At 35.1% G+C, this 17,095-nt stretch overlaps 3 protein-coding genes and 1 long non-coding RNA gene across 6 annotated transcripts; 2 read left to right on the forward strand and 2 right to left on the reverse strand.

Annotated features, from left to right (window-relative positions):
• Positions 1–16: 16 nt before the first annotated feature.
• On the reverse strand, positions 17–6,190 carry LOC133870710 (porphobilinogen deaminase, chloroplastic). Of its 3 annotated transcripts, none has more exons than XM_062307906.1 (5): positions 5,783–6,190; positions 4,068–4,473; positions 2,185–2,391; positions 441–618; positions 17–322 (listed from the first exon to the last, which is right to left on the reverse strand). In XM_062307906.1, the coding sequence occupies exons 1-5, from the start codon at positions 6,028–6,030 to the stop codon at positions 210–212; spliced, it is 1,152 nt and encodes a 383-aa protein (XP_062163890.1). In that variant the 5' UTR covers positions 6,031–6,190; the 3' UTR covers positions 17–209. The 3 variants fall into 3 exon arrangements, with proteins under 3 accessions (XP_062163890.1, XP_062163906.1, XP_062163899.1); XM_062307922.1 differs by having other exon boundaries at positions 4,068–4,478; positions 5,783–6,188; XM_062307915.1 differs by lacking the exon at positions 5,783–6,190 and adding an exon at positions 4,665–4,706 and having other exon boundaries at positions 4,068–4,478.
• A 1,108-nt stretch (positions 6,191–7,298) lies between these two features.
• Positions 7,299–8,170, reverse strand: LOC133870729 (nicotinamidase 2-like). Its single transcript, XM_062307934.1, has one exon. It carries the CDS (start codon positions 8,085–8,087, stop codon positions 7,500–7,502), a length of 588 nt encoding a protein of 195 aa, XP_062163918.1. The 5' UTR covers positions 8,088–8,170; the 3' UTR covers positions 7,299–7,499.
• Positions 8,171–12,371: 4,201 nt separating this feature from the next.
• LOC133870735 (thioredoxin-like protein YLS8) lies at positions 12,372–14,873 on the forward strand. The gene is made up of 2 exons (XM_062307946.1): positions 12,372–12,623; positions 14,315–14,873. The coding sequence occupies exons 1-2, from the start codon at positions 12,504–12,506 to the stop codon at positions 14,621–14,623; spliced, it is 429 nt and encodes a 142-aa protein (XP_062163930.1). The 5' UTR covers positions 12,372–12,503; the 3' UTR covers positions 14,624–14,873.
• Positions 14,874–15,227: 354 nt separating this feature from the next.
• Positions 15,228–16,012, forward strand: LOC133870746 (uncharacterized). The gene is made up of 2 exons (XR_009900780.1): positions 15,228–15,402; positions 15,661–16,012. It is a non-coding gene; the product is annotated as an uncharacterized LOC133870746 (long non-coding RNA).
• The last annotated feature ends 1,083 nt before the right edge of the window (positions 16,013–17,095 follow it).

Genomic DNA, 17,095 nt, shown 5'->3' on the forward strand with positions numbered 1-17,095 from the left:
TAGCATTGATCAAATCACATAAAAACAATGTCTACTACTATTGCACGATTGATTTGTCTTACAGCTTACAACGAATCAAACAATTATTCTTATTAAAGTTACAACAAAACAAGAGCTCCAAGGATGAATCACCCTTTGGAAGCAATCACCTAATGAGAGTAAAACATGAATGATTTCACTCACTTTACTTCCTCTACAGTTACCCTACTTTAACAATTAAAAAAGCCAGGACCAGCCCGTGAAAGAAGCTCCTTGCCAGCATCCTTTCCCATCATAATCATATCTTCAACCGCATATAGGCCTTTTCTTGAAGTTTCAAGCACTAAAGTAGACAGAGGAAACAAAAAAGAAAAAGAAGTTCAAAAATAATCACTCCTATAATGGAGATGCAGCTAAATAAGAATGAGTGAATTATCCTTGCTGAGAAAAGATGTTCATACCGCGGGTTCCATCTGGGGAAGCTACCAACCCTTTAAATATGCAGTTACCATCTTCATCTTTGGAAGCATATCCAGCAATAGGAGTGCGGCAAGATCCATCCAAGGTCTCAAGGAAGGCCCTCTCACAGGCAACTGCTAGTCTTGTTTCCTCATGGTTCAAAGAGGCTATGAAATTGGCCTGCAAAGGAAAAAAAGAAGATAAGCTTCAAGACGCAGAATGTGAATTTTAGACAACCACTAAGTACAGATTAAAATCTTGATACTGAGCTAGAGATCAACATATCATACGGGCCACCTACCAGAAAAACATATATATAGCTGGAGGAAAAATCAGCAGTATTAAAGTCAATGCTAATATGCACATACTAATCAGCAGTATGATGGGAAGCACTCCAGAATCATGATAAGAAGCTATGTTAGTGAATTTTAACTCATTTATTTTCCAGAAAAACCTTGCTCATGAATTATATAGGCATATAACGGTAAGCATTTGATAAGACACAAATCTTTTATTCTCCTTGTCATGATTATTTATGAAAGAAACCAAGAGGTGTAGAAGGACATGGACAACCAAGACAAAGGCCAACACGCTCAAGGTGGAAAATCTTGACATGTTTTCTATGTCAAAAATCCTCTTTCATAAAGAAAGACAGCCTCACCATTAGCCAACTACTGCAGCCACAAACAGGCAATTCTAATATCCCTCCAAGGCACCTGAGTCCCAGCTTAAACCCTGGAATTACTGTGGAAGGACACATATATTGGCCTCAATAGCAAAAACCAGACCTTAAGGCATGGAGAAGTTATAAATAAAATCTCATCATGGCCTCCAAAAATGGTGTCAATTTCAATATCAGATAAAGATTCGTGCAAATTAGCACACAAACAATTCTACTTGCATTCACAATCATAAATTTAGGTTTGGATCACATTAACATATCATTTGGTTTGGATCATGCGAATTGCACAAGCCAGTCAGGAGCATGCATTATACTGACATTTGCAACCTTAGCGAGTTGACTAGAAAACACCATTTTCAGGAGATTATGCTCCTACTCATCTCCAGAACAATGGTTTTCATCTATGCTTGTAGAACATGGATTATTACACAATAGTTAACTTGAGAAACCATAACTGTTAGAACTTTTCTTTTTTAAAAAAATATAAGTGTCATTTTGGTGTTAAACAAACTGTTAGCTCCCCTCCTTGGATGGAAGCAATTGAACAGAATGGGGGGCAGACAAAAAGCAAGAAAGTTCTATTGGACGCATTCAATTCCTGTGTTGCACCTGCAATATATCCCCTCATGTTTCCAATATCTCTGAATATATTTTCACATTGCTTCCATGTGTCATATTTATACCATTGCTTATGATATATAAAAACTCCAAAATTTTCTATTTCAAAATCCAATGTTCAGGCCAAAAAATAAGAAAAAAATTCCAATATGACCACTCTTCAAGAAATATATTCCTCCAAACCTCAGAATCCAAAGAGGTTGTGTTATTTTATTTGCTCGCAAATTTATTAATCCAGCAGTTACTTGTTAGACCTATTACTAATTGACCATGAAGTAACAAAGAACTACTCGACTTAAGCCAATAAATAATTTTGTTGTGGTCAAAGGTCACAAGTTATGGTCATGGGAAATGATTTACTTACTGCAGGAGATATCTTGGTCAGCTGTAACATGATCAATGAAATTATTAAAACCAGTAACTCAGGCAAAAGTGGATAATCGCACCATTTTACTGTCATTGCTTCTACAGGCAATTCCAATTGCCCCTTGAGCAACAGCTGGAAGCATTTCATCAATTGAAAGAATCGAAGTCACATTCTCCGTCATATTTAAGCGTTTAAGCCCAGCTAACGCCAATAGCGTTGCTTGAACTACACCCTCATTTAACTTTTTCAATCGTGTCTGAACATTGCCACGAAAATTTTCAAGCACCTACAAGATGAAGTTAACCCAAGCAAATAAAGAATTAATAAAATGAAATACAAATCCCAAAATGCTAAAACATCTCGGGAAAAAAAAAAAAGGAATAAAGATGCAATTGTGCCATAGTGAGAAAAAGGCGCTCTTTAGAAAACAGTACAAATGGGAATGAATGGACTAACAGCTGAAGCAACACGAAAAATTAAAGACTAAATGCAATACTTCCTCAAAGAAAAATGGGGATGCAACGAGAAAACCAACCATTCAAAAAATTATGAATGCTAGAAGGACATGCCACCTCATGTTCATCCAAAAATTCATGTGCTAAGTAAGTCCATCTTCATAGATTCCATATTAAAGAGCTTTTATATAAGGAACCCAAGCATTATATTGCCAATCACTTTGGATCCAAGCAATTTCATTTCAATTCTACTAACGTCATCTAATTGTCCATCAAGATAACCCCTAAATATAACACTAGCAACACCCATCCTGGTATAACCTCCAGGATTCCTAGTCAAATTATGGTAGTCCACGGATAGCTATCCTTGGGAACCAAGGTCACCATATAGATTTTGCGATAAAAGAACCACAATCCCATGTACAATATTATATTGTAGCTAACATATATTTTTAATAGCTAGGTCTCTTTTGTATACTTCCTGTGTACCAGGTTGCACCTTTTCACTTTTTAATAAAATTCTGATTACTTATTGAGAAAAATATATATATTGTTAATAATATATGGTAAGCCATCATAAACATGCCGACTATAAAGAACACAGCACCCATTGTTCTACAACCAACCCATGGTTACATAAACAAAGAAAGAAGTTCCAAAACCATCTTAATTTAAACGGATTAAACGGGGAAAGAGAAGAAGAAGAAGAAGATAAAAAGAAGTCCTTTTTATGCTTTATATCGTCCCATTTCGAGGACATTATTGAAGCTAGTAAAGATCAAATGAAGCTTCAGCTGTCCAAATTGGGGATGAAACATTAACAAGTCAACTTTTGACCACTAGACTTCTACAAAACAATTCATATGCAACTTCTTCTCTATACCAGAGTTAGTACGAAGAAACATGGCAATAGCCACCAAAAAAAGCAACTCTCACCAAGATTGAAATGGGCATCCGCTTCTAGAAGGAGAAAACAAAAGTTCTAAGGATCCAATCCTAAACGATCCTAAACTTGTAATCTCCCCCCCCCCCCCCCCCCCAATCCGGACTACAAGCAATCAGGGAATGTTAGGAAACATGAAGGCATCATTGTGGATAACGGGAAATAAATGAAATACAATACATAGAAGAAGTCAATCATTTCCAAGTGCTTTTGTATCCTGTGAAAAAGTTTACACAACTGTAGTATTAAGTTTAATTAATATGCATCTCTTTAAAAGCTGATTCGGTGTGGTTTGTCTGACATTCTTTTTTTTGATAAGTAATAGCAATTTATTAAAAAGCGCAGAGGGGCGCAACCCTTATACACGGAAAGTATACAAGAGAGCCCCTAACAGGGTCGAACATTTGACATTCTTGCCATAAGACAGAAGTAACCGTGCCATCAGGCCTACTTCTACAAACTAGATAGCCAATTTCAAACCTCGAGTGAATGCAATAACATGAAACCGACTTTAAAATTCAATCAAGACATGTTTACAGCATGCGATACAACATACTAACTTACATTAAGAGATGGGTATTTGTGGAGTATTTGTGACTTTCTTCTCAGTGAAGCAGTACCAACAGTGCTCCCAGCTGGAAGCTCTGCTACTGAAGCTGCACTCAGGGAAATAAACGCATCTCGAACATCCTCACGCTGAAGGTTACATGGTAAAATTGTCTTCTCTGGTAAGTAAGTTGGAACATCTTTCATTGAGTGGACGGCAATGTCAATTTCACCATTTATGAGTGCCTCATCTATTTCCTTAGTGAACAAGCCCTTCCCACCTATGTCTGCAAGTGGCTGACTTAGTATTTTATCACCTGTTGTTTTTATTATTACGATCTGTATAGCCCCCTCTTCAGCTAGCTCTGAATGTGTTGCCATGAGTTTATCTCTAGTCTCATAAGCCTGAGCTAGAGCTAGTGGGCTGTCCTGCATATAAACGGAATATAAATAACGCCCCTAATTAAAAAATTGAAAATAACCAGTAGAAGAATGACAAAAACAAAAATTACATAAGCAACTAGAAACTGGTATAAATGAAGTAAATTTAGCGAGTCTGCATCATATTGCTCCTCCAATAATTGATATTAAAAGCATATGTACATCCCTATGTACCTTTTCTTCAAAGATGAGAATACACATCATCTAAACATAAAAACAAGTACAGTGAGTCAGATAGCCATACATTATAGGCAAACCAACAAAAAATCATTTAATTGACTATCAAAAAGAAAAGCGCAAAACCCAAACTAAAGCCCTGAATTTCACAGAGAGTTCTGTTCTTGGCTGAAATGCTGGCGTACAGACTCCCAATATCTGTTGGCATTATGATGTCATCTGCTATTCTACTTTTCATACTTAGTAAATGACCCCATATCCAAGCAATTCGACAAATAATTATCCCTGAAGTTCTTACCTTTTGGCTATAGTTTTACCCAATCAAAGCCCACTATCCCAGCTGCCATGTCTTATGCTATACATGCTTAATTACAGCAACCTCTCCCAAATACTCTACAAGTAATCACAACCGCAAAACGTGGAATTTCTATAATCACAACCTCTTGCATATATTTATGTCTATAAAAATAAGTACAACATCTAATTATGGTTTACATATGAACCTTTTTCCTGATTGTCACACTAAGAGGAAGTATGCCACATCCACATATTAGCAAAAATACATAGAAAAATGGAAGATTATACAAACCATTAAATAAAACTAATCATTTGATCAATAACGTTAAACACACAGACCTACACACACAGAGGCTCACACGAACCCCCCTCAGATTTTAAGGAGAAAGGAAACACCAAAGACATGTAATTAGAGAAAAACAAAGGTTCAATTCAAAAAATAACGAAAAAGCATGACAATTTTAAGTGAGAAAGAGAGAGATGAAGAGAAAGCAACAATTGAAACCATTTTCCAGCATAATAATTAAAACGTACAAGGTCTCAAACAAAAACAGCACCAATGAACAAAGTAATCGAGCAAGATCAGAGGAATATAACACCTAAGTTACAAAATCTTTAATGATCAATAACCTTAGAGAGAGAGAGAGAGAGAGAGAGAGAGAGAGAGCGGAAATAACAATGACAAATCATTATATTACAATTCAACCACAGAAAACATCAATAATTCACAAAATTTACCAACATCGAAGCCACACTATGAAATTTCAAGCAGGGCCAGAGAAGGAAACTGAGCGAAAGAGAGACAAACGGAAGAGTACCTTCCTCGGGTGCCAATCCTGATGAGTGCAACTTTGGTCTTCTGGGTCTGCTGCTCAACTGCCACAGAGGCCCTTATGACCCTCACACTATGCTTTCTTGCACAGTTACGAGGAAAAGCTGGAGTGCTAAGGCATGGAGAAGAAAACCCAACACGTGAGACCGACCCACCACTGCACCATTTGATTGGACAAGAATGGGGTGGGGTGAGAGCCTGATTCATACATAGAGAAGAAGAAATAGCATCCATAGAGAGAGAGAGAGAGAGTGAGAGAGGGAGGAAGAAGAAGAAGAAGATGGGAGTGATTTCGCTTTGAAGGGACTCCTGTCTAAAACAGTTGGGTGAATGCCTGCGGGTGGATAGGATTCTGGATTTCGTTCCGCTACTGTTCTTATCCTCAGGTTCTATCCATTTAGTCTTTGTTTCAAGCTTTGACTTTCAATTTTTCGGCCATGTGAATTGGGCTTCACTAAACAGTCCAAGTTTCCCACCCTAATTACCAACAATTGTACACAGGACCACACTAATAAGCTTTTGGGTGCGGGTGATGAGTACCATTAAAAGTCACTTTTGTGTTATTTTTGAGTCCTTTTAAAGTGATTTTTTAAAATTATTATTGAATTTTTGATGGTTTATTATTCAATTTTTACCAAATAATAATTTTAAAAGTGACCTCATTTTTTAAGAAACAAAAAAATGACACATGAAGGACTTTTAAAATTATTCGATATAATATATTATAACATTAGGAAAAATATACATAATTTCTTCAAACTACTATTTTATTGTCAATGTCTTCCCAAACTACTAATTATGTTAAATATCCTCCCTTAAACTACCCAAAAAAATCCATGTCCCCCTATTTACAAAAATGCCATTCATAAAATTATTAAATTTAAAAAAAAAAACTCAAAAATTATTTAAAAAAAAAAATCTAAACTAACAAAAAGTTATATAAATTTTTTTAAAAAAAAAATGTTTTTTTTATAATTTTCAGTTTTTTTTTTTTTAAAAAAAAAAAATATCATTCTTTTTCTCTTTTTTTTTTTTTAATTTTCCTTTTATTTTTAGTTTTTATCTTTTAGTTTTTCTTTATGAAGTTTTTTCAAATTGGCTAGGATCGTAGACAAGCTTATTATTAGAAGAACCTTGAAAGCTAGGTCTCAAATTGGTTGGTTGAATGTAGACGTGGCGATTCGAATTGGCAGGTCGAGTCTGTGTTAACTTATCGGGTCGGTGGGTTGGGTTGACGTGTCAACTCGATTGTAAATATTTTTTTAAAAAAATAAAAATAATTCAAAAAAATACCATAAACAGATTAACGGATCATAAACAAGTTGATTGGTCATAAACGGGTTGGCAGGCCAGTGCAATTTTTTTACCAGGTCGTAATCATTGATCCGCCAAACACGATTCTAATTGAGTCATAATCGGGTCGATTATGACCCGAACCTGACTAACTCAAACTCAAACCCTATATTGTCGAGTACACGAATGGTATCAAAAATTACAAACTCTAATTGAATGGCCTTTCCCCGCCTGTTATTTCTTTCGCAAGGATATAAAAATAGATGAACAAGAACTAAGAAGGATTAATCATCAGAAACATTTATGCAATATTTGGCAGGAATTCCGAGATTGTAGAAAACCATGCTACAGGCCGTTTTACAGGAAAATGTAATGCTGGGAAAATAAACGACACGCGCACAACTAGTTTTTCATTGATTCCCAAAAAGCCCCTCCTGAATCCTCTTGCAGTCAACCAAGTAAGCGAACCCATAGGCCAAGTTCTTCAACGTGGCTTCGTGCAGCTCCTCATCCGACGTCGCAGTCGCGTCGGCGGAGAAGAAAACCCTAAACCCCCTCACGAACGCCTCACGCGCCGTCGTTTCGCAGCACAAGTTCGTCATGACCCCCGTCACGATCACCTCCTCCAGGCCCCTCTCCCGCAAGAGCTTCTCCAGGCCCGTGTTCGCGAACGCGCTGTACACGGTCTTCTCCACGACCACGTCATCGGGCCTCCGGTCGAGCTCGGACATGAGCTCGGCCTCGACGGTCCCGTCTATGACGAGGTCGCCATTCCACCACTCCCCAAGCATGCCGTAGTCGTCGGGGGACTTGTGGGAGTGGCGCGTGAATATAACGGGGATGGAGGCGCGTCGGCAGAGGTGGATGGTGGAGAGGACATTGGGGAGGATTGGTTGAGCCATGGAGGAGAAGTAGTTCTGCATGTCGATGACCAATAGGGCTGAGGTTTTGGGGTCTGGATTTCTCTTTCTGATCTCATATTTGTTGTATGAGGCCATTGATTTAGGCTTTCTTTCTTTGCCACTCTGGGTTTTGAGATGAGAAGAAGGTGATTGATATATACTTATATAGCCTATAGGCCATGTTTCTGGGGACTTCTATTTTGGCTCTCCATTGTATTTTTCTATTATTCTACTTCAGTGACAGACAGATGTTCCCCTAGAAAGTCTCCTCAGTCAGATCCCACTCCTGAACCATTGATTTTATTTTTTTATCCATATTGTTTGGATTGAAAACATATAAACTTGATGAGAAATATGTGCAACTTCAATCATTTTTTTTTAAAAAGTTAGTATTTGATCTGTTTTTTTACACGTAAATTTTACATATTTAATAATTAATCTTAAAAAAAAAATATGTGAATTATACAAAAGTTGTAGAAGAATCTTACCTCTAAACTTGATGATCTGACTTGTGTGTTAAATTTAAAATATTCTCTGTTTAATAAATGTTTGGGGTCAATCACGATTTTTCACTTTTCTTTGCCTCCAATTGTTCCTTATCCTTTTCTTTGTCTGTACAATTTTATTTTATTTTCTAAGCTTCAATATCTAATTAACTAGGAAGGCGGTAAAGAAGTTGAGATCAAGCGACCTGTCCGAGTTTAGCTTGTTTACAATTGTCACGAGTTTGAGTTGGGCTCAAGCTCGTAAGTTGTAACGGGTATTAATATTAAAGCTCAGCTCGGCTCGCCAAGAAAAAAATTTTGTGCAAGCTTTGGCACGAGCTCAACCATTAATACTCAGCTCACTCGGTTCATTTTTGATTCATTCAATTTATTTAATTTTTTCAAATAAATAATTAAGATAAATGAGATCAGTAATTAAAAAAAAATTATTAATTAACTAAACAAAAAAAGAGAAATGAAAATACAATTACAACTTGTAATTTACACGATTAACTTTTACAAATCAAAATTAAATAAATACAAATAACAAACAAATCAAATTAAAAAATAAAAAATAAAAAATAAAAATTGGGCTTCATGTGGTTAGACCAGCAACTTCACACGCTCCTTTACAATTAGCAACTTCAAATTCTCTTGAAATAAAACCTGCATACATACTAAAAATAAGTTGATTTTTACTCCCTTGCATTATTTACTCAAATTATTTTCACTTGATAAAAATGTCAAGAGGGATTTGATAATAACATAAAATTTAATTTGCATTAATTATCGAAAAGAAAATCATACATTACCTAAAGTCTTAATGTCTTAAGCAATAACAAAATACACAATTATATTCCAACGCTTCTAAATTCTAATACTTACTCAATCCAAAATAGCAACTTCAAATTCTCTAAAATAAAACTTGTATTAGTCCAAAGTCACAGAGTTACCCTTATTTTGACAATAATAAGGGTAAAATAATAATAGAAAATGAAGAAAAATCGAAAAGAAGATGAAGAAAAATAATAGAAAATGAAGAAAAATCGAAAAGAAAAATGAAATGTTGAATTCTGTTGTGGAGTTATATATGGCCGATTGGGAGTGATGCGTTTTGTTTTGCTGGTGCGGAGAGAGACGAGAGGAAGATTGTGGGGGTGTTAAAAGAAAATAATAATAAAAAAAATATTTAAAGAAAATATACTTTATATAATAAAAAATAATTTTTACACAACATAAATGACTAAAGGTGCACAACATTTGAACAGCAATACCCACCAACTAACACATCCCTTTATATAAACAGATAAATTATTTTCTTACACCTTCCTACACCCGATGTGTTTTGGGATTCCCTTTTTTAGATAAAATAAAAAAAATAAAAAAAAAATAAAAAAATAAAAAGAAAAGAAAGAATCGAAGGGGAGGTGTATGGTGGGTGTAAAATAACAAAATATATATATATATATATATATATATATATATATATATATATATATATATATATATAAAATTGGTCAATATGGTTGACTTAATTTACAAATAACTTAATGTGGTATAAAAATTAATTGAGAGGTCTTAATGGTAGGCGAAATTGACAAATTATTCCCTAGAGTCAATTTATGTCAATTAACTTGGCAAAAACCGTTAGATTGCCACGTTATGCCCAATAAAAAATGCGACATATGTTACTTTTAATATATATATATATATATATTAAAAACTTAATTTCTTTTCTTTTTTTTTTTTAAAAAAAAAAAAAAGGGTTTTGGGGTGGCTCACAAGCCACCCCAGCCCCATCTGGGGTGGCCGCATAGTCATCCCTATAGGTTGTGAGTGGCTTGCGGGCCACCCTAGGTAAGGGCATAAACGAATAAAGATATCGTGAGCTCACTCGACCTCGGTTCGAAAGCTCGACTTGTGCGCAATTCGATTATTAAATGAGCAATTCATGAACAAGAAATGTCAAAACTATACTCAATTATTAAACAATACACACTCGTATAAAACTTTGCTCGCTCGTTTAAAGTTCGCGAACATATTTGTATAAGGGCTCGGCTCGCTTTTTAGCATGACTCGTATATATATATATATATATATATATATATATATATATATATGACACAATGTATCTTGATTATATAATATTAATTATGTGACAATCATATGATTCACAACAAGTTAACAACTCTTATTTTGCATAACTATTGGCTAAATATGATCTAACCATATAAGTTATGTAACATTGTAATATGATATAACAATTTATATATGATATGATTTAGTATATAACAATTTATAAATAAATAATATTCACGTAATTCTTAAATTCTAACTCATAAGTATACAATTCATAGTAATATAAAGGGAAAAGTTTATATAACTCCCTCAAACTACCATTCAATTGCCAATGTCCCCCTAAAAGGGCCAGAACTACTAATTTTATTTTAATAAATAAATAAAAGAAAAAAAATAGAAAAAAAATTAAAGAAAAAAAATTAAAGAAAAATGGTTTTTAATTTTTTAATTTTTTTAAAAAATCAATTTAATTTTTCTTAGTTTTAGTTTAGTTTAGTTTTTTTAAAAAAAAAATTTATAAAGACATTTTTGTCTTATTGAAAAAATTTTAGGCCATTTATATATTTTTGTTAGTAGTTTAAGAGGGACATTGACATAATGAGTAGTTTGAGGGGAGAACATTGACAATTGAGTGATAGTTTTAGGGAGTTATGTATATTTTTTCCTAATATAAAATATAAAAATTAGGTTATAAGTTATATCTAATATAAGAATTTATATGATACTAAATCTTAGAAGTTAAGTGATATCTTGTTATGGCACAATATATTTTTTGAATTGTGTGATTATTACTTAATTTAGATAATTTATAATGAAGATAATTTATAACGAAGCAAAGGACTTTTTGAAAACCTCTATTCTTAAAGAAAGAACCTTTGGTTAACTATCTAAAACAAAAGAAAAAAACTAAAAAGACAAAAACTTTGGTGAACTAGAGTTATGATGTTTTGCAACACCACTTTGCCCGTGTGTCAAGGTAGTTCCTTAATTAGGTTTAATGTTTTTCCTTTAACTAAAAAAAAGGTAAAAATAAAAGTTAACACGTGACAAAAAATATTATGTTGAGGTAACAATGTATGTGAGCTAAAAGAGTATGTGGTTTTCAAAGGGTACCTCAATCGACCGGAAATTATGTCTCATAAAACGGATGTCACTAATTCGAATTCATCATCTTTTCTAATGTGGATATGTCAAAAAGAAATAAAAAATAAAATAAAATAAAAGAGAATGTGAACTATAAATGATCTAGGCATTACCCATATCCGAATTTTTTGTCACTGTATTTCTTCTAAAGAGAAGAGCCCAAACCAACTGACGCGCTCGTATTTCCTACTGTCCCAACCGTTGATTTATCTTAAAACCCGCTAATATCGAGGGTAAGTGGACAGCGTAGACTTTACTCTGAAAATCTCGGGAAACAGCTCCATCTTTTTTATTGAGTACTTGGCTTCTCGGGCCTTCCGCCACTCTAAAGCTATCTCTTCCCCTATATTATCCTTTCACATCTTTGTTCCTCTTGCTAACTCGCATAAACCTCAAGGCAGGGGAAAGGGAAAAGTTGAGGTTCTCAGATACGCAAGATACGCCATGGCCGAGAATCTCTCAGTCGTTCTGTGGGCTGCCGTCTTCGGCCTTGAGATGTTCCAGCATAAGGTGTAACGCAGCGGAGCTGCGGAAGAGTGTGTTCAGAGGCTGAAGGGGCGGAGTTATTGGCCACCGCAGCCAAAGGTGATAGAAACCCCAAACTCGCATTTTTTTTTTTTCCTTTTTTCTTTTTGTAAAAAAAAAATAATATTTGAAGTTTTTAATTTTTAATACACGTGGTTTCATACCATTGGAGGTTTCAACAAGTCTCTCATTGGGCTTCTAGAGGCTTCCTTGGATCCGAAGGCTACACACCTCACAAAAACGTTTGAATCGAAACGCAGAAAGGAAAGAGAAACGGAGGATGTCATACCTGCTACCACACCTGCACTCTGGATGGGCCGTAGATCAGGCCATCCTGGCCGAGGAAGAACGACTCGTCGTCATTCGCTTCGGCCACGATTGGGACGAGACCTGCATGCAGGTTCGTCATTAGAAACAAAGAACAAAAAATATTTTTGAAATTAATTTTAGTTTCGATGATTAGGAACAAACCCTAATTCTTAAACTCACTTTTGTCCGTAGATTTAAAGCTTTTAGGTGTTTTCATGATTGAAGCAGATTTGTTTATTTATTTTTTGACTTGATTTCGAATCTTAAAAACCTCACTTTTACGCAGTAATTGAAGGGCGTCCATCTATTCCCACTTGGGGAAATCTTTCTTGTTACCAATATTGTTGATTGGAAATTTGGCTTGTGTGCTAGTAATTTGTGTTTGCTTCATTTCTCATCTATATTGCTATACTTGTTCAACCAGGCTAGGGTTCATGGTTTTTCAATTTTTAGTTATAGTTTTTTCATCATTCGACTTGTTCAAAAGAACTACGACTATTGGTTAATAGGAATTGTTGCTCATCTTAGATTAGTGTATTGCTTAGTCTTGCATAATTAGGTTTCAATGTGTTTCCTTGGTGAAGATTTTCTTTATTCTGCTTGTGCAAGTTTTGTTTTGTTTTGCTTTGGGGGGGTTGAACGGATATTTTTGCATCTGCCATCATACCTATCAACATCCCCTGTATGAATGATATATTTTTGAAGTTATTTTGGTGACTAGTGGACCTACTCTCATGCTAAATATGCATTTGCATGCTTTGAACAGGCATTGCGTGGAGTCTGTCCTAAGCCAGTAGAAAGGATGAGGGTTGTAATAGCCAATTTTGGACTTGGTCACATTACATGAATGGAACCTTCAGTTTGAAACAGGATTTAGTGTATGGAACCTTCACTTAAAAGCCAACCCCCAATTTGATTAGGAATAAAGGTTTAGTTATTAAAGTTGAGTTGAGTATCTGTTAAGTGTATGTATTTTCTTTAGAGGGCCTAGAGTTTATTGATACTTTGAGCTTCATGCCTATCAACAAGAAAGAGCCCCGGGTAAGTAAATGCCAATGGAAAATGGAAACTATAATTTAATAAATAAAATAATGAAAACAAAGATATATTTTGGTGTAAATAGATGGAGCACAGTGAGGCTTGTAGGCTTTTAAGTGACCAAACGTTGAGGTTTTAGTGTTTAAAAGCTTTAAAATTTCAAATATGTGGTGTTGCATTTGGGTTTGCAATTATGTTAGAGCCCAAGTTGGGGTTTGCAATTATAATTAAAGATAAAATTGAAAACTCCATTAGTTCGAGGGCATCACAGGAGGGAGGGAGAGATTTTGACTGTTAATAGAAATTGGAGCCCAAGTTTGGGTTTGCAATAATGTTGAAAGATAAAATTGAAAACTCCACTAGTTTAAGGGCATAACAGGTTTACTAAAATACATGTTTCCAGGTATTAAATGGGGTTAATGATTAGGCATTCCCTTCTTTTTGGGAAGTTACATCTAGTGAAACTTCTCTGTAGCTCAGCAAGCAACACTTTAGAAATGTTTTAGGCATCTTCATTTAATACTCGCACAAAAGAATCTTTCTGATGATCTTTTTACTTTCAAGGCCTAAATGGAAAAGGTTCTGATAAATGGTTACCCTGTGCTCTGTAATTATCCCTGCTGTGGATTTCTAGATAAGTGACTACTTCTATTTCTTTTGAATTGTTTCTCACTTTGTTGTGAAAGCTGGCTCTGTTCTTGATTGTTATCCGTTGATTGTCTAATTAATTTGTTTTGGATTTAGATGGATGAAGTGCTGGCATCTGTTGCTGAGACAATTAAGAACTTTGCTGTTATTTATCTTGTGGACATCACGGAGGTGCCCGATTTTAACACAATGTATGAGCTGTATGACCCATCCACAATCATGTTCTTCTTCAGGAACAAGCACATTATGATTGACCTTGGCACTGGAAATAACAACAAGATTAACTGGGCTCTCAAAGACAAGCAAGAGTTCATTGACATTGTGGAGACGGTCTACCGTGGGGCAAGGAAGGGACGGGGTCTGGTGATTGCTCCAAAGGACTACTCCACCAAGTACCGCTACTAAGTCCATGTGCTAGTTGTATTTGACTTGAGGTTTGTAAGATCAGATCTTGAAAACCTGTTGCATAATATTGCACATTCTCTGGAAGTTGTTGATTCGAAAATTTGTAAGATTAGATCTTGAAAGCCTATTGCTTGAAACTTGAGTTCTCTAAAAATCAATGTTTGGTGATATCCTTGATTCAAGGAATTTCACAAGGAGTGGAAATGCTCTATTTAAATTAAATAATAGCCCTAGCATTTAAAATCCAAAATCAATGCAGTTACGCATACAAGTTTTTGTGCAGCATGTCTGATTGTCATATCATGTCAACAATTAGTTGTAGACTGAAATTTAGGACGTGATGGGCATTCTCATGTTTTCAGCCAAGTAGAAATCTGAGTCTCGATCGGTGGGATAGATAGGAACCAAAAGGCTAGTAAAAGTGTAATAATTTCATAGTGGGACTAGCAATAAACTCATAGCCATTGCTGTGCAGGATGTGTGGAAGTCTCTGCCTTGTGTTTGAAGTTAGGGTTTTACTTCTCATGGCTCTTTTGAATTTTTATTTTCAACATTTATACTTTTTATGCGCCTGTTAATTTATAAATGCGACTTCAACCAGCAAGGGACAATAGGCAGAACTCATATATCTATAATATTTTCAATTAGACTGATGGATCTATAAATTTTCTTGTTTGAGCCATTAGTATTGCACCTGCTACTACTTTTCAACAAAGTTCTGATGCCGCGTAAGCCAGCACAATACTATGAGAGAACTGAGCTTCAATAACTGGGTTGAGGTATTTTTTTTCTTCTTCTATTCAATAATTGGGTTGAGTTTGGTTGGTGATATAAATTACCGTCAGAAGTGGATTGGGTTGTGGCTAATTCAAAATGAGTTGTTTAATTATATGCTTATGAGAAAAGGAGCTTTGTGTTACTTTGCCGGTCAGACTCCGAATACCCTAAACTGATCTTACTCTTGAAGGATTTACTTGTAAGAAGGTTGTAGTGTGTGTTGGACGTGTTATAGTCTTTGAAGTCTCTCTCATGCGCAGGGCAGGAATTCTTCCGGTTCAAGTGAACGTACTAGGAAGAGTATAAATTCTTGCATAGGTGATTGCTTGCTCTACAATCTACATGTTGTAATGGAAGTAAAGATCCAAGGATATGCTCCAAATTGCCATGGGAAATCTTCTTCTGTTATCTGAAAACTAGTGTCCTAAACGACTTAACGGGATAAATTTTCGAAGCAGAATGTTTTGTCGCAACTCTCGCTCCTCCATTCTCCATGTTGAGTAAAATGGAAAAATCAATATTGGTTGTGAACTTGTGGCCTTTTGACAATTGTTTTTCTAGTGTTAGACATGCTGCAAAAGTCATTATATTCAATATTGAGGGCAACAATAACTGTTAACAAGATCATTACAATTTCAAGTTTGAAAGATTTGAAATGTGGAAGGCTTAGAGTGGAATGTTGCAGGGTGTTTGGCCCTATTTAGGGTTTTTTTTTGAGTGCGCAATTATTTTTGAAAAATATTCAAAATTGCGAATGCGGGGAGAATTTGTTTTTTGAAATTATTTTAGATGGTTTAAAAAATCTGAAACAAAATTACAAAAAAATGGATAAAATATGAGCAAAACTTAAATTCTAAAAAACAGTATTTGAAAACCAAAAATCACCCAAACATTTAACTTTTTAAAAAGAAGGGTCGGGAGGGTATCAACTATCAACGGTCCAGCTCCAACTGGAATTGAATCCCAGCTGAATCCATCAACTAAATTGGCTAATCAGTCTTTTGTTGCCACATAAAAGACCTAAAATGGTTTGCTGTTCAACCGACAGGTATTGGGGATTCAGAAATAAAAGACAATTATCTAATCATTCTCATTTTTCAAAATCACCCTTTTATAAGTGATCAGTTGACCGTTACTGGCTTACTGCAACCTTTGGGATGAGGAAGATATTTTTAAGAACTTTAGGAGACCAGGTATAGGGCAATACGGACAAGAATAGTGTTTCATAAGCTCAAGAACAGCTTAAAGATCCTACATTCTGGCCAAAGGTTAAAAATATAAAGCGGAAAAAGTTTCCCTCCAAACTGAATTGGCAGAAATTTTTTCAACCTAATCTATTAAACTAACACAGGTCCTTGATGTGATACATTTAAAATTGACAATTTGAACCCCGGCCTTTCAACACAGCCAAAAAACCATAGTTATTCAGTGTTTTCTCCCTCTGTTTTTTGGGTAAATATGACAATCCCTGATATGTTTCCCGTCCCCTTGCCCCCTCTTTTTATTAAATGAGTGAGTTTTAATGAAAGGACATTTTTGCATTAAAACTCATTTGTTTAATACAAAAAGGGGGTTGGGGGACGGTTATTTGTCCCCCACAAATCATTTTCCAAACACGAAGGTAACTTAATTACTTTGAGACAAATTACCTTGTTGGTAATCTTTCCGGCGGCTTATGAACATTTTTCACCCAGA

The sequence above is a fragment of the Alnus glutinosa genome, chromosome 1 (genome assembly GCF_958979055.1).
Source record: "Alnus glutinosa chromosome 1, dhAlnGlut1.1, whole genome shotgun sequence".
In the NCBI taxonomy this organism is placed as follows: Eukaryota; Viridiplantae; Streptophyta; class Magnoliopsida; order Fagales; family Betulaceae; genus Alnus; species Alnus glutinosa.

Bases quoted from the DNA above. Each gene is read 5' to 3' on its own strand.
- LOC133870710 (XM_062307906.1), bottom strand. From the start codon at position 6,030: ATGGATGCTATTTCTTCTTCTCTATGTATGAATCAGGCTCTCACCCCA. The intron at 4,474-5,782 runs GTACTCTTCCGT...TATGCAGGACAG, and splicing joins AGGATTGGCACCCGAGGAAG to CCCACTAGCTCTAGCTCAGG. The intron at 2,392-4,067 runs GTAAGTTAGTAT...TTCATCTTGTAG, and splicing joins ACAAATACCCATCTCTTAAT to GTGCTTGAAAATTTTCGTGG.
- LOC133870729 (XM_062307934.1), bottom strand. From the start codon at position 8,087: ATGGCCTCATACAACAAATATGAGATCAGAAAGAGAAATCCAGACCCC.
- LOC133870735 (XM_062307946.1), top strand. From the start codon at position 12,504: ATGTCATACCTGCTACCACACCTGCACTCTGGATGGGCCGTAGATCAG. The intron at 12,624-14,314 runs GTTCGTCATTAG...TTTTGGATTTAG, and splicing joins GGGACGAGACCTGCATGCAG to ATGGATGAAGTGCTGGCATC.